The following is a 14,090-nucleotide window of genomic DNA, read 5'->3' on the forward strand; positions in this document are numbered from 1 at the left end:
CACTGCGTAGATCTGGCCTCTTCCTCACTGTGTCTGGTGGCAGGACTGCAGCTCCCATAGGGGTGCCTCCTCTGAGCAGAGACACATTTCATTCATTACGTTTGGTTCACACCAGCACCATCCCTCGTAATGTAATGCTTGTCCTAAAGCAACTTCACCTGTTTTGCTATTTTGATTAAAAGTATTTTGCCTTGAAATGTCAGAGAAAAGGGTCTGGGAGATGGAATTAAGATGTGTGCTGCTCACTTAGCAGCACTGGTTGTAGCCCCTCTAGGCCTTAGTTCCAACTTCTGTAAAATGAGAATAAGGGTAACTGACCAGCCTACCGCTCCAATATGTTGTGAGGAATACACCAAATGACACAGGTGACCACACCCAGCCTCACAGTGCGGGACGACCCCCGCTCCCTGCAGGGTGGGGGCGGGGCGGGGCGCAGACTCTGCTAAGGCCTTACCTTGTCTCTGCTCTTGCCGTGATTGGCCCTCTCATGGTTGACTCCTCTTTCAACCTGTTGGCCCAGCCAGATGTCTCTAAACAAATTCAACAGAACCACCTAGAATGACTATTCTTTCATGAATTTATACCACACTGCTGGCCTAAAATGGTTATGAAGTGTGATGGATTTGGTTTCTGAATTTGCTCCACCTTTACGAAGTACAATATGAGAAAGTAGAGATCCAGAATTCCCTGCACAACAAGCTAATAAGTCTTTTTTCCCTCAGGGCCACCTGGAGCCACAGGAACTCCAGGGGAAAAGGGAGACCCTGGTGAGCTGGGCATGCCTGGAAACGAGGGACCAGCAGGGCAGAAGGGGGACAAAGGGGACAAAGGGGACGTATCCAACGATGTGCTCACCACAGGTAAGGGGCTGCTGCTCGGGCTCTGTCACAGGGTGAATTCGCCCAGAAATGGCTCCGGTTTTTAGTACAAAGGCTCCTCCATGTCTTCTCTGCTTGTCTGCCTTCTGTGCCCATCGGTTTCGCCACATGTTTTAGAGTTCTGTGCTTGCAACAAGGAGAAAACTGCATGTAACCCCGATGTTGGCGAGACCAAATCTGATATCTAAGCAAAAGTAGCTTAGATAGTTCTAAGGTCTAAGTGTCATGGTTGGATGGAATTAGGATGAAGGAAGCTTCCTTTTTCCAAAGAGCTATTAAATCCAGCACAATATAGAAAAGGACAAGTAAGCAAGCAATTTCAGATCCCTCCGAGGACAGCAGACAGAAAGCACAGGCATTTTCTTCCGTCGAGGTAGGGTCACCCTCAGGCCCTTATCCTAAAACTTTTGACATGGAATTGAGGCAGATATGGTTGCTGATCTTTTTCTGGTTTCCAGCCCAGGTTAAAAGCAGATAGTTGGTGTCTATGGGGGAGGAGGTGGGGGCTCAGCATACCTCAGAAAGACAATTACATGGTGGAGAGAGTAGATGCTGGCTGATAGCTATGGAGGAGGAAGAGGCAGAAGAATTTTAAAAGCATAGTGCCTTGGAGACCATTTATATCATAAAAACGTTACTATCCTATTAATTTATTCAATAAGCAGTTTTTGAATATCAGAGGACACCATGTATGAATTAGGGGCTTTGCCAGTAGCTGGAAATAGGAATATAGAAATGAGTAAGACATGACATCTGTCCTCAAAAAGCTAGGATGATGGATGCTCAGAATAATGACCCTGAATCAGTTGCCCCTCCAGCCATCCAAAATTGAGTGCCTCCTATTTGCCAGGCACTGTGCTAAGACCAAAGCAGCAAGGAAAGATCAAATTAGGTTTAGCATCCTTTGTTCCACAAGCAGGAACGCTGCTGTGCAAAATACATACAATTTAAGAAGTGTTTTGACAAGATCACATTTATGTGACTATGCTCTGAAAATATAAGATCATGTTATACTTAGTTATGGGAGAATTCTACACATCCAGAACACCACACTCCCCCAGACCACCAAACACGTGAGGGTGACCACAAACCATTCAGGAAAGCGACATCTCGGAGTGAACACCCATTGCAGAGGCCAGGCCAGAGCTGAGTGTGTCCCCTGGCTGGAAAGCAGAGAAGGAATAGGAGGGCTGGATTGTGTCTGCCCTGCCTAGAGATCTCTGCCCCTTCCGGCGTGGGCTTCGACCCACCCCTAGCCTCTGTGAGCCCTGCTTGCCCATTCTAAAGTGACTAAAAGTCTTGTTTGGTGCGGCTGAGAAGAGACAGATAAAGAGATCTTAGATCACCAGTCATCCCAGGAAGGGAGGGTAGAACCAAAGGGTCGAACATCCCAGCCTAGCAGCATCTTTATGAAAGTTTCCGGAACCAGTGGCCCCTGCAAAGGGCTGCCCCCACACCAGCCACCTGAAGCTAGAGGTGTGAAGGGATTCCACCTGCTGATGTGTAGGGAGTTCAACTGTCAGAGCACTCACACCGATGAGCCAAGCGGAGTCTCACAGGGCAGGACAGGGAGTATGAGCCTTCATCTGGAAATGAAGAAACAGACTCAGAGGGTTAAGCTGCCTGCCCAAGGTCACAAAGCTGGACGGGAGCCCCTGATTTCTTCTGCTCTGCAGAGCAGTGCTTCTCACACCTGCAAGCATCTTAGGAGGCTTTAAAAAATACAGATGACTGGCTTCCCCCCACATTTCGATCTAACTGATGTGGGGTGGGACCCAAGCATTAGAATTGTATCTGAGCTCCTTGGAGGATTCTGGTAAGCAGTCAGCATTGAGCTCTACCAACATGGGACAGGCTCCACTCCACCGGTGACTTGGGGCAAAGCACTGGACCCCCTGAGACTCGGGTCATTGAGGGGCTACTCACACTATCTCACAGAGTGGTCGGGAGGAATGCTGGGGAGGAGATGTGGAAAGTCCCTCCCACAGATCCTGGCCCGTGGTTGGAACTCGAGCTCTACTATGGGCCCTCCCTCTGAGCGCGAGGACAGCGAGCTTGGGAAGGGGACTCAGCGATTCCCTGGGGGTGATCGCTGGCCTCTCCCCCACCTTGTGTGAAACCCATCTCTGCTTGTAGCTCTTTAATCAATTCCCCCTCCCCTTCTTCTCTCTCTCTTTCTCCAGGCGCCAAAGGTGATCAAGGCCCACCTGGCCCACCAGGCCCACCTGGGCCCCCAGGCCCTCCAGGTCCCCCAGGGCCCCCTGGAAGCAGAAGATCCAAAGGCCCTCGGCAACCAAACATGTTCAACGGCCAGTGCCCAGGTCACCCACCCCTGCCCCGGGGACCCACCTCTTCAGTTAATGATCCCAAACTCTCTGGATTCACCACCAGATATTTTTTTAAATAGAAGGAGATTTTGCCTGGAGCGAGTGTTCCCTTTGACACACACTCCTGGGAGGCCCAAGCAGTCAGCCTGGGGATGAGGACTGGTGGCAGGTTTAGAATGGGGCCTCCCAGCCTTCCCCATCTGTCTTACTTACCACCAGTCACTCTTCCTTGCCAGGTCCACCACCCCTGGAGGGATGCCAGGGAGACAGAGGCACCGGGGGCACTGGATTGGCTAACTCCCACACACACACCCCAGTACCACCATCCCCACCACTAACATCTGAGTGCTAACAGTGTTCCAGGCACAGCGCTAAGTGTTTAGTTCATTTAATTCTACAACAGTCCTATAACATAGGAGTCACATTGTTACCAATTTACCAGATCAAAACTGAAACCCCAGGGAGCTACACAGCCTGCCCAATGGGGTCACTTAGTGGATGAGTGACAAGAGCTAGGATTCAAACCCAGGTCTGCCTGCCTGTAAAGTCCCTGCTTAGGGCATCTTCTTTTTCCGGAGATGGAAATTCACACTTTGAGAATAAGCCAGCCGAGGGCAGGTGGCCACAGTGTTGAAAGCTAACTGGAAATCAAGGGCCATATTAATGGGAAACTGGAACTTCTCCCCACAGTGGTGGCCAGGGACTTGTTCACCTAACTTAGGCCGTGAGAAGACACAGCTTGATGCCTTTCTTCCCGCATCAGAGAATAGGGTCCTGACTAGAGTTTCTTTCTCAGTTGCTGTGGATTTCACTGCCACTTTCCTAAACAATCTTTAGTTCTGTTTGTTGCACTGTCCTTTCTGGAAGACATTTTGGGGGCACACACTCAGCTGTCAGAATGGGTAAATCTGAGCTTTCAAAGGTATCGCCCCCCTACCCCACTCCCAGTAAATAGAGCGTGACTATCATCCTGCCCAGCAGGACATTAAATCACAGGGAAGCTGCTCCTTCTCTGGGTTCAGCGCCCCCCTCCATTTGCATCAGCCCTCGGTTCAGCTCCCCAGACTGTGAGCGGGGCCTGGGCCTGAGAGAAGGGGAGGTCTGACCCCACTTTGGCAGAATTCTAGTTTGCCAGAGGCTCTTTCCGCCAGTGAACGAGACTGCGGGGGGCTGGAGAGGTGCTCTCCTCCGCCTAGCCTGTCCACTGAGGCTGGTCTGCAGAGGTCGGGCCCCAGAGTTGTGAAAACTGCTTTAAATGAGAGGCCAGTGTCTTCCACGCTGCCTCCTAGAAATGAGTCCTCGTTGCCAGGCATCCTGCATCTGGACTTGGCCTCTCTCCTGCTCAGAGTCCATTTCTTCAACCTCCCCTCCTGCCTCCACAGCTTTAGAAGTAGAACACAAATTAATGAGGATCTTTTCCTCAGAACAGGAGGGTCTCTCTGTCCCTTTCTTGTGTGAACCCCAAGCCCCTAGTGGAAACTCCAGGTGAAACTCAGGGCAGCAGTGTTGCACATGGGGGATCTAACAGACCTCTTCGGGCGATGGAGGACTTCAGAGACACAGGCTCGTCCAGCTACAAGATTAGAGGCACCGGAGGGTCCTTCTCCCTTATCGTACTGATAAAGAAACCCTTCTAGTTTGTTCTGGGAGTTTCCCTAGTGACCGTGGAGATGCTTCTTTTTATCTAGCAACTGCAAGTTGATTTGAAACCCTCAGAATTTGTCCAGGGAAGTGAGCCTCACCTTTCCCAGAAAGCCTGATCCCCAGGAGGGGGGTCCTTCCCCCCGAGCCAGCCCACCCCCTCTCACTGGCCATGTTCCTCCTTTCTGTCTCCTGTCCTGCTTCTGCCACCCCAAGCCACCTCTCCACCAAAGGTCTGAACTAAACACTGAGGAGAACGATGACAAGCCAAGGCGGGTGAATTCTAACTCAGGTCTAGCCTCAAGCCAGCAGGGAATCAGGCAGCCCTCAACGACCTGGGTCCCACAGGCCTTCAAGCAGAGAGACAGGTGGGAAATGGCAGGGAGGGGCTCAAACATCTCTGGGCCTGGCTGCCTCTAGGCTCCTTCTCTGAGATTCTGCTCCAGTGGACCACCCCATCATGAGGCTGCTCCCTCACTTCTCCCTGTCAGTTTCCCTGAAAGTGAAAATCTCTCCAGAAAAAATACAAACTGTGCTGGTGATCCCATCTGCTCAGAGAGGCCAGGAACGTGCCCGTAAGCCTCTCTTTCCCCCAGGTTGCTGAGGACTTGGATGGCTGACCCCGGCAACTTTTTCCTTTGACTGACATCCTCTTTAGGTCGTACTACCTTAGCAGCTGTGGTCATGGAACTCTTTCTGGGAATTCACCAAGCAGGGGGAAGAAACTGAGAGTGTGTGATGTTGCTTAAAAGCAACAACTTACATCCCTATTGTAAGGGATGCTCCTGGGCCTGGAGTCTGGAGTGAGGTGGGGGAAAGCACCAGTTTATGAAGTTAGACAAGTCTCACTGTGCCAGCTGCATTTGCTCTGATGACTGTTGTTTCTTAGGTGAGACGTGTGCGATACCTAACGATGATTCCTTGGTTGGAAAAGCTGGTGAGAAAGTCAGTGAACACCCACAAGCAGGTACAGAGACAAAGCGTCCTGTTTTGAAATTCAGAAACCACATTCCTTTAAGTCATAATTGGTGGGTGAGAAACGTTCTCTTCTTCCAGTAGAATCCACGATCAAGTCCATTGGAAATCCAACACAGGTGTTAAAAGTTAAAGAGACCTTTGGGACTTGGATCAGAGAGTCTGCTAACAAGAGTGATGAACGGATCTGGGTGACTGAACATTTTTCAGGTGCTTTCACTTGGCAGATGACCCCTATCTGTGTTGTCATTGTGTCTTCCATCTGTTACCTCCCTTCAAGCTTATCCCCCTTGTGTGTCTGAAATCCCTGCTAATGGACGTAACAGAATTGCTCTTCATTTTAGAAAGCCCAAATGAGTAGGCGGAATACTTATCTCAGTTGAGCACACTGGTGACAAGCCTTGCAGTTCAGGTGACAGGGACATGACCAGGGCACCCCTCTGTGTGGCTTATCCAATTTTTGGCAAAGTATCCAGAAGGAAACAAAAGAGCGTTACGACTGATGGCTTCATAAACCCCAAAACCATGATCTGGAAGAAATGTCAGAGGCCCATTCTTTTTGCATGGGCTATCTTTTCCCTTTAAGGGGAGTACTTTAAGCAGCTGTCTCAGATGTCTGTGGGGAGATAGCCCAGGGGAGGGGGTAAGGGCCATCTGGCAGGTCTGCTGCATCAGAGCACAAGCCTAGTCATGCTGCCCCAGAGGGAGGTGGTCAGGGATTGCCCACAGTGGGAGCAGTGGCCCCATTCCAGGAGAGGCCAAGCCGTACCCACTGGTCAGAGCAGTAACTGGTATACGGGGCTTCATCAAGGCTCACTTGTCAGCGAGTGGTAACTGCCCAGGTGACCAGCTGAGGATTCTGTGGCTCAAAAGGAAAAAGGAAGTTGGTGAGTCAGCATGGCTGCCATGGGGGGCAGGAGGTGCCGGCACAAATGCCCAGTGTTTGCTCTTCCTGATTTCTGCCTAGGTCAGTTTGAGAGAAAATTCTATGGGAGGGGGTGATACTGTTTTCCTGGGAGGAGCAAAACCAACTCCGTGGCTACGATGTTCAAAGGACAGTTCAGGAATACATAGAAGAGAATTGACCTTTGAGTTTGGGAGTTTGGGACTCTTGAAGCAAGGACCCTTACAGGACATCTCACTCTCAACTTCCCTCCTTTTACCTTCCTCACCTGACTCACTGCCAAGCTCTGATTGCCTCTCCCTGGCTTCCTTCCTGCAGGCATCAGGGTGAAGGAATTCGAAGACCAGCCCTCACTGCTGAACGGCAGTTACACACTCATCCACCTCCCGTATTATTTCCACGGCTGCGGGCACACGGTCCACAACAACTCTCTCTACTACCACAAAGGAGGCTCCAACACCATCGTGAGGTGAGTCACTCAGGGTCCCAGCCGCCCTCCTCCCTGCCCCGCAGCACCTTCCCATGCATCCCAGCCGGCACCTGCTGTGTGGCGTTTTAGTTACCCTTCGGTTACTTAGCGGAAGGGACTGTGGTTCCACCAACTTTCTGTCCCCAGGGCCTGGCACACAGCCCAAGGGCAGTCAGGGTTTGCTGGACCACAGGCCATGCCGAGTGACCCCATATCTGCATTTATGGCTGGTCTGGACCCAAGAGTAGCCAGAGCCAGAGAGAAGTAAGCCTCCCAGCTTATCTTTATCTAGGCCTGCTGTTACATGGGGTGCTGGGAGGGGAGTTCAGGGCTGAATGAGCCCCAGAGGAGGATTGGCCACCCTAAGAAAGAGTGGCCTCTAATGACACTAAGCTTGCATGAGGCACTGGTTAGGAGACCCGGGCCGGGGCTCTACTCCAGCCCAGGCCAAAGGCTGGAGGAGAAGGAGAGGCAGCCTAGAATTAGACCCTGTTTTGCTGGGAGAGACAAGCCTTATCCAGGAATGTAGCTGGAGGTGCCAGGACCGGAAAGGGACTCAATGGGAGTCCTGAATCCCGGGCATTCGGAGTAAGGAGAACCCCGAGAGCTGAGATGGGCGAGCGGGGCTGTCTCTAGCCCTCACTCGTCTTTAGGTTCTTTTCCAGCTTGCTTCAGAGTTTCTTAAGGGTTCGTTACGCTCCGGTGCATTCCTGCTGCTTCATACCCTTTGCGTTTCTTCTGTGTCTCAATGGCGCCCTCTAGTGCTTTTCTTCTCTCAAGTCCCTGAATTTTCATTCCTGCAATGGACTCAGAATCCACTTTGGTAATCCATCTAAATTTGGAGTCTGCCAAATCAGATAGCCTCAGGGGGGCTGAGGGCCATGGGGTCCCATGCCATCGCTTCTTTGATCCAGTCACTTACCAGACAAGACAAATGACTTTACAGCCATGACTTAGCTACTTTGCTTCTCAGCTCCTGACTTCCTTCATGGAGACTGCTGTGAAATTTTTGTCTGAAAACTCCAGCTTAGAGTAAAGGAAGAACCCCCAAACTTGGAGGTCAGAAGCCTGAGTTTAAACTCTGGCTCTGCCACTTCTCTGTATTCCTGGGCCAGTCACGTCTTTTCTCATTCATAAAATGAAAGCAGTGGACTAGTTCCTCCTTTTAAGGCCCCTTGAAGCTTTGAGAGGGCATTTCAGGAGGTCAGCAAACACCTGAGGATTCAGAAGGATAAGGAATTTTACTGAGGTCGCACTTAGATGTAGTCACCGTCCTTTACACCCCTGCTGCCCATAGCACTGGAGCAGGACCAGGAGAATGGGCGTGACCTGGGAACCCACTAGAAATGCAGACTCCCAGGCCCCACCCCAATATAATGGAGGAGCCTGAAGAACCACCCTTATCCATGAAAATGGTGACTCACACCTACTTTTTTACACATTTCAGATTTGAATTTGGCAAAGAAACATCCCAAACTCTGAAGCTTGAAAACGCCTTATATTTTGATCGAAAATACCTCTTTGCAAATTCCAAGACATACTTCAATTTAGCTGTAGATGAAAAGGGCCTTTGGATTATCTATGCTTCCAGCGTGGATGGCTCGAGCATCCTTGTAGCACAGCTGGACGAGAGGACCTTCTCTGTGGTGCAGCACGTCAACACCACGTACCCCAAATCCAAGGCCGGCAATGCCTTCATTGCCCAAGGGATCCTCTATGTCACGGACACCAAAGATATGAGGATAACATTTGCTTTTGATTTGTTAGGAGGGAAACAGATCAATGCCAATTTCAATTTAAGAACTTCCCAGTCTGTTCTTGCCATGTTATCATACAATATGAGAGACCAGCATTTATACTCGTGGGAAGATGGCCATTTAATGCTTTATCCCATACAGTTTTTGTCAGCTACATTAAACCAGTGATGGGATACATTCTCTTCCCTTCAGTAAATTTCAGATGTTCTCTGGCACCATTTATACCCCAACAGGAAACTTGCCTTTAAGAATAGCCAGGTAACTTACTTGTCATAATGTCATGACATGGGTGTTTATGTGATTAGTGACCACCCCCTCCTTTAAATTCAGATTCTGTAGGGGAAAATAACAGATTGGAAATCAAAATGGCTGAGATTGGGTGATTCTTTCATAAACTAGCTGAGCAAGTGCTCTCTCCCTCTCTGGGTCTTGTTTCCCCCACTGTTAATATGAAATGGCTGGCTAAGATGATTGGGTAAGTTCTCCGCTACCTGGAGGGAATCCTGTGATTCTTAGCTGTTGCTGCTCTCCCAACTTTTATCTGTTTGGTTTTTCCTGGCTTTTAGCCACAGGCTGAGTTGATCATTCCGATTGCTTGAGTATTGAATTCCTTAGTGCTGACTTAACATTTAGTGCCTTGGAAGCTGCGCTGGCCCTTTAAGGCTATTGAGGTCCCTTATTATCCCTAATTTATTCTGTTTCTCTGCATCTGCACAGGCCACCTCAGCGCCAGAATGGCCATTATCCTCAGCTCCTGATTATCACTCCTAGATTAGCAAAAACCGACAACAGCTAGATGCTTGTGCTTCCCAGCAAAATAGAACAGGCCCTTCCAGGCTCCTCTCAATTTCTGATCATGCTGATTGGCAGCTGTGGGTCGTCAAGAGCAACCCCTCAGGTCTCGCGGGCTTCTTCCGCCATGGCTCCGGACCTGCTGTCAAGAGTACCCTGTAGACTGTGAGTGGGCATTACTCTGGCGAGAACTTTGAGAAGCGCTTTGCCGTTTTCAGAGAGGCACCATCTGTACAGAACATGGAGGAGCAAACTGTGGCCCTCGGGCCAAAGCCAGCCCATTGCCTGTTTTTGTAAATCAAGTTTTATTCAACACAGTCACGGGCATTTGGTTGTGTATTACAGTGTGGGACTACTGCTCTCCACTGGCGGATTTGTCAGCTGTCCACCCTCACTGAGTACTGTATGTGTGGGGGAGAGCTTCTGAAGCTGTCCCACTGGGGCCAAGTTGATTCTCAGTGGCCGTGAGTCCTGGTTTTATACTTTATTAATAGAAGCATTTTAAACGTAAAGGATATACAGATTTAAATATTTAAATCTCCCCACCCCCTGAATAAACCTAGGCAGCTATTAGGGAATTTATTGTTGTGTTCTCAAAATCATGAGTATTTGAAACTTTGCCCCCCAACTTTTTAATTAGATTGGTTATGTCATTGTCATCACAGCTTTTAAAAAATAGTCTTTTCAGATTCATGCTTTGTAACAAAGTAAAATAGAATTTCATGTTTGAGATCAATGTGTCTAATGAATGCTAGTTAGTCTTCTTTTAAAAGTATTTAAAAATACGCATTGCTGTTTCTGGACCCAGGGGACCTGAATATGAGTATAATTTCATAGTGATAGTGGTAATAGGAATACATACAACAGTAATTGTATATATGGTAGCAACCAAAAGAAGTTAGTTATTGAATTAGCCCATATTGCTTTTAGAAAAAAAGCTTTAGAAACCTCAGTTCTTAATATTTGAGCTATCTTGGCTCCCTTAATTATTGATAAGGAACCTTACACTTACTATTAGAGAAACTCATACTGGAATTTTTCTTTGTTTTGTTTTGCTATGGCAGAGTAATATAAGGACAACTGAGTTTGACTAACAAACAAAAATTAGTAATTTCCAAATATGGTTGAAAAAATTTCTTTACTAAGTGAAAAGAATTAAGATTTTACTCATTCTTTCCTGCAAACAGTGCTTGATTAAAAAAAGATTTGTGGTCACTGCTAATTAGAATATACCACCTAATGTTTTTAAGTCAAGATATCATTTTAGCAGTTTACATTATCACTTATAACCAGTTACTTAGAGGCACTTTCCAAATATCTGCACTTTTGATGTTAGAATCAAACCAGATAATTCTCTAACTCTTCTCTAAAGTAGATAGCTTCCCACCAGAAAGTAAATAAAACCACCCCTTCCAGCCTCAAAGGTGAGTGGACCCTATTTCAAAGCATTTTCTTTGAAACTGATCATGTGTCCTGCTGAAGCCATGTGGGTGATTACGGTCTCAGCGTATCACTAAGCACAGGTGTTATGACAGAGAAAGAGGTCTGGGGGTAGGGAGGATTTAAAATGAGGAGTTCTGATCTTAGGCACCTCCGCAGTCTTACTACCTTCCAACATGGCAAGGTGAAAAATCAAACGAGACACCAAAATTCTTGAAGAACCAGGTATCATTTTCCAACTGCACATGCTACATTTTGGCTGTGACTGTCTGATAGCAAAACACCTGAAGGAGAAGGTCATGATAGGGCTTTCTAGTTTTCATCCAGCTGCTGTGAGCTGGCATATCACACCATTAAAAGCCATAATTTCCAGTTTGTAACCACAGACTCTGAACTTTTTTTTTTTCGGAGGAGTTTCCAGGGAGTGAACCCAGGACCTCATGCATGCTAAGCATGTCCTCTACCACTGAGCTATACCCTCCCCTGATTCTGAACTATTCTGAACAAATGAATCATGGTGAATGTCTCTTTTGGGGTTGTAATTTAATGTTAATTAGTCAATAAAGATAATCATTGCTGAACACAATCACATGCTGAAACAAGTGTACTGTTATTTTTACCTGTTGTTAATTTATGTGTAACATTTCAAAGGAAAAATAACAGCCCCAAACCAATACTGTGGTAGAATATTTGTTGCTCCTCTGTTCAGACTCTCAGTTGGCTAGCTCCAGATGAATACTGGAAAAGTCATTGATATGGACTATGTTTTCTCTATAGGAAAACATGAAAAATGTAAAACTAGTAACGAAAACTAGATACTTATAGACGTAATGCAATGAAAATTTGCTAATTTATTGGCATAGGAATGACAACTAAAAAGGTCATGACATTTTGGGCTAAAAATAATGAACAGATTTTTAAAATTGGATTTGTGTGAATTTGGGTAAGTTTCAATCCCTCAGCCTCAGGTTCATCTGTAAAATGTGAACAGTGGTATTACTTACCTCCTTTAATTTTTCTATGTGAAATAAGAAATGCTCTAAAAATTATATGATTATTGATAAATTGTAATTGCTACTTTTATAATTCATCCCTACAAGGAGCCAGAGTGACCCAGTTATTCTTATGGCCTTATTCAAATGCTGCAAAAAACAAAACAAAACAAAAAACCTGCAGCAATGAGTGGGGCGCAGCGTCAGCAGTTTCTATGTACTGGTCTGTTGGAGCAGGTAGTTAATACTTCACATCACCAAAAAAAATGGTCCCTTAGTCATACAACAAATTTACAATAAAACTGCCCCTCAATATAATGAAAAAACAGTTCAAGGACCTGCTGCCTTGACCTATAGAGTCTTTATAACCTTCCCTAGAAGTGTCTCTGTTCGTGGGAGGCCCAGGCATGCATTGCTGATGACTTTTGTCATTAAAATAATATAAAGCAAAAAAAAAAAAAAAAAAAAAAGTAGAAGTCCACGAAGAAAATAGTCTTGCCCCTTTAACTGAACCGTTCAGACCTTGCCTGGGACGTTAACACACCCAGCCTTACAGACATTCACTGTAAAATTTAAAATAAGAAATTAACCTGTCTCACTACTTTTCCCTCCAAACCATCTGCCATGATCAGCCCCCAAAACTGAGCTACTTGAAAAGTGGCAGTTAAAACTAGTTCCTAAAATCCAAAAAATGAATTCTAAAATTGGTAAATTCTTGTGTCTAGCAATCTGTCATTGTCAGTGTCCCAAACTTATTTGCCAAGAGGCCACATACCCAATCCCAGGATTATAAAAGGTCAACACCAGATAGAACCTTTCCAGAACTTTCTGCCCTGGTGCTGGGGGTGCTAGTCCATTTCGCCATCAGCTGTTAGCCCTTTCAGGAACTGCCTCGTCCAGCGAGATCTGTTTTACCAGGAACGCACTCCCTCATCAATGGACGGATCAGGGTGAGTATAAAGCCTGGACAATACAGCCCAACTTGGAGCTACCCTGCAGGGCCATTCTAGTGCCAGACACCCCCATGGCTCAGCCACGTCTGTCACTGGGCCCATATCACAACTGATTTTTCCTTCTGCGCTCCTGCTTCCTTCTCCTCCCTTTCAAAAGTATTGATCCTAAGAGTGCTCTTTAACGGCCTCCTGCTGGCTAAACACCATCTCAGAGTTTGCTTCCACTGGGGGTAAACTGGGATGGGATGGCAGTGGAAAGGAACACATCAGCTAATGTTACACATTAGGTGTTGGAGAATTAAGGAGAAATAGGGGCGAGAAGGATAATCAGGGACTAAAAGGAAATCAGGTGGCTATGGCTAAGCTTGATTGACTCTTTCGAAAACAATAATAAAAAGCTGAGAGCAATTAATGGCCAACTGAAAGCTATTTGGGAACGCCCAGGGCCTCCTTAGCAGCATACAGCTCTCAACTCCAGCAGGAGAAGGACGGAGAAAGCTGAGATGGACCCCGGACTTGAAGACCAGCCCCAAAGAAGCGTTTTGCAAGTTCCAAAGAAGGTTGAACTCCCAGCAGAAGAAGATCGCTATCCCAAGGTGAGGACCTGGTCAGGGAAAGGATGGGGGTTTGATTATGGGGTGGTGATAACTGGGTTGACTGTTTCCAAGTTGTGGTTTGTGTAGCTTGTGGTCATCTAGAAATAAAGGGGAAATTCAAAGACGAGTTAAATCAAGCTTGTTGGCAAGTTTTTTTCTGCGAAAGGCCTGATAATAAATATTTTAGGCTTTGTGGGCCCCATGGTTTTTGTTTCAGCTACTGAACTCTGCTTTTGTGGCTGAAATAATCACCAGTTGAGTAAGCAGGGCTGAATGTCAATAGAACTTTATCAAGGGATGCTAAAGTTTGAATTTTGTCATTTTCATGTGTCACAAAATGTTTTTTTTTTTAACTACTTAAAAATG

The 14,090-nt window shown here is 47.0% G+C and overlaps 1 protein-coding gene across 1 annotated transcript in view; it reads left to right on the top strand.

The window, feature by feature from the left end:
- The window catches only part of GLDN (gliomedin), a 55,645-nt gene extending 43,876 nt beyond the window's left edge, over positions 1 to 11,769 (top strand). The window contains exons 5-10 of the mRNA XM_010969519.3: positions 723 to 860; positions 3,062 to 3,199; positions 5,736 to 5,813; positions 5,906 to 6,031; positions 7,044 to 7,194; positions 8,642 to 11,769. Of these exons, the coding sequence (XP_010967821.3) occupies positions 723 to 860; positions 3,062 to 3,199; positions 5,736 to 5,813; positions 5,906 to 6,031; positions 7,044 to 7,194; positions 8,642 to 9,119 (1,109 nt within the window). The 3' untranslated portion in view covers positions 9,120 to 11,769. The remainder of the gene's footprint in view (positions 1 to 722; positions 861 to 3,061; positions 3,200 to 5,735; positions 5,814 to 5,905; positions 6,032 to 7,043; positions 7,195 to 8,641) is intronic.
- The last annotated feature ends 2,321 nt before the right edge of the window (positions 11,770 to 14,090 follow it).

The sequence above is a fragment of the Camelus bactrianus genome, chromosome 6, assembly GCF_048773025.1.
Source record: "Camelus bactrianus isolate YW-2024 breed Bactrian camel chromosome 6, ASM4877302v1, whole genome shotgun sequence".
Classification (NCBI taxonomy): domain Eukaryota; kingdom Metazoa; phylum Chordata; class Mammalia; order Artiodactyla; family Camelidae; genus Camelus; species Camelus bactrianus.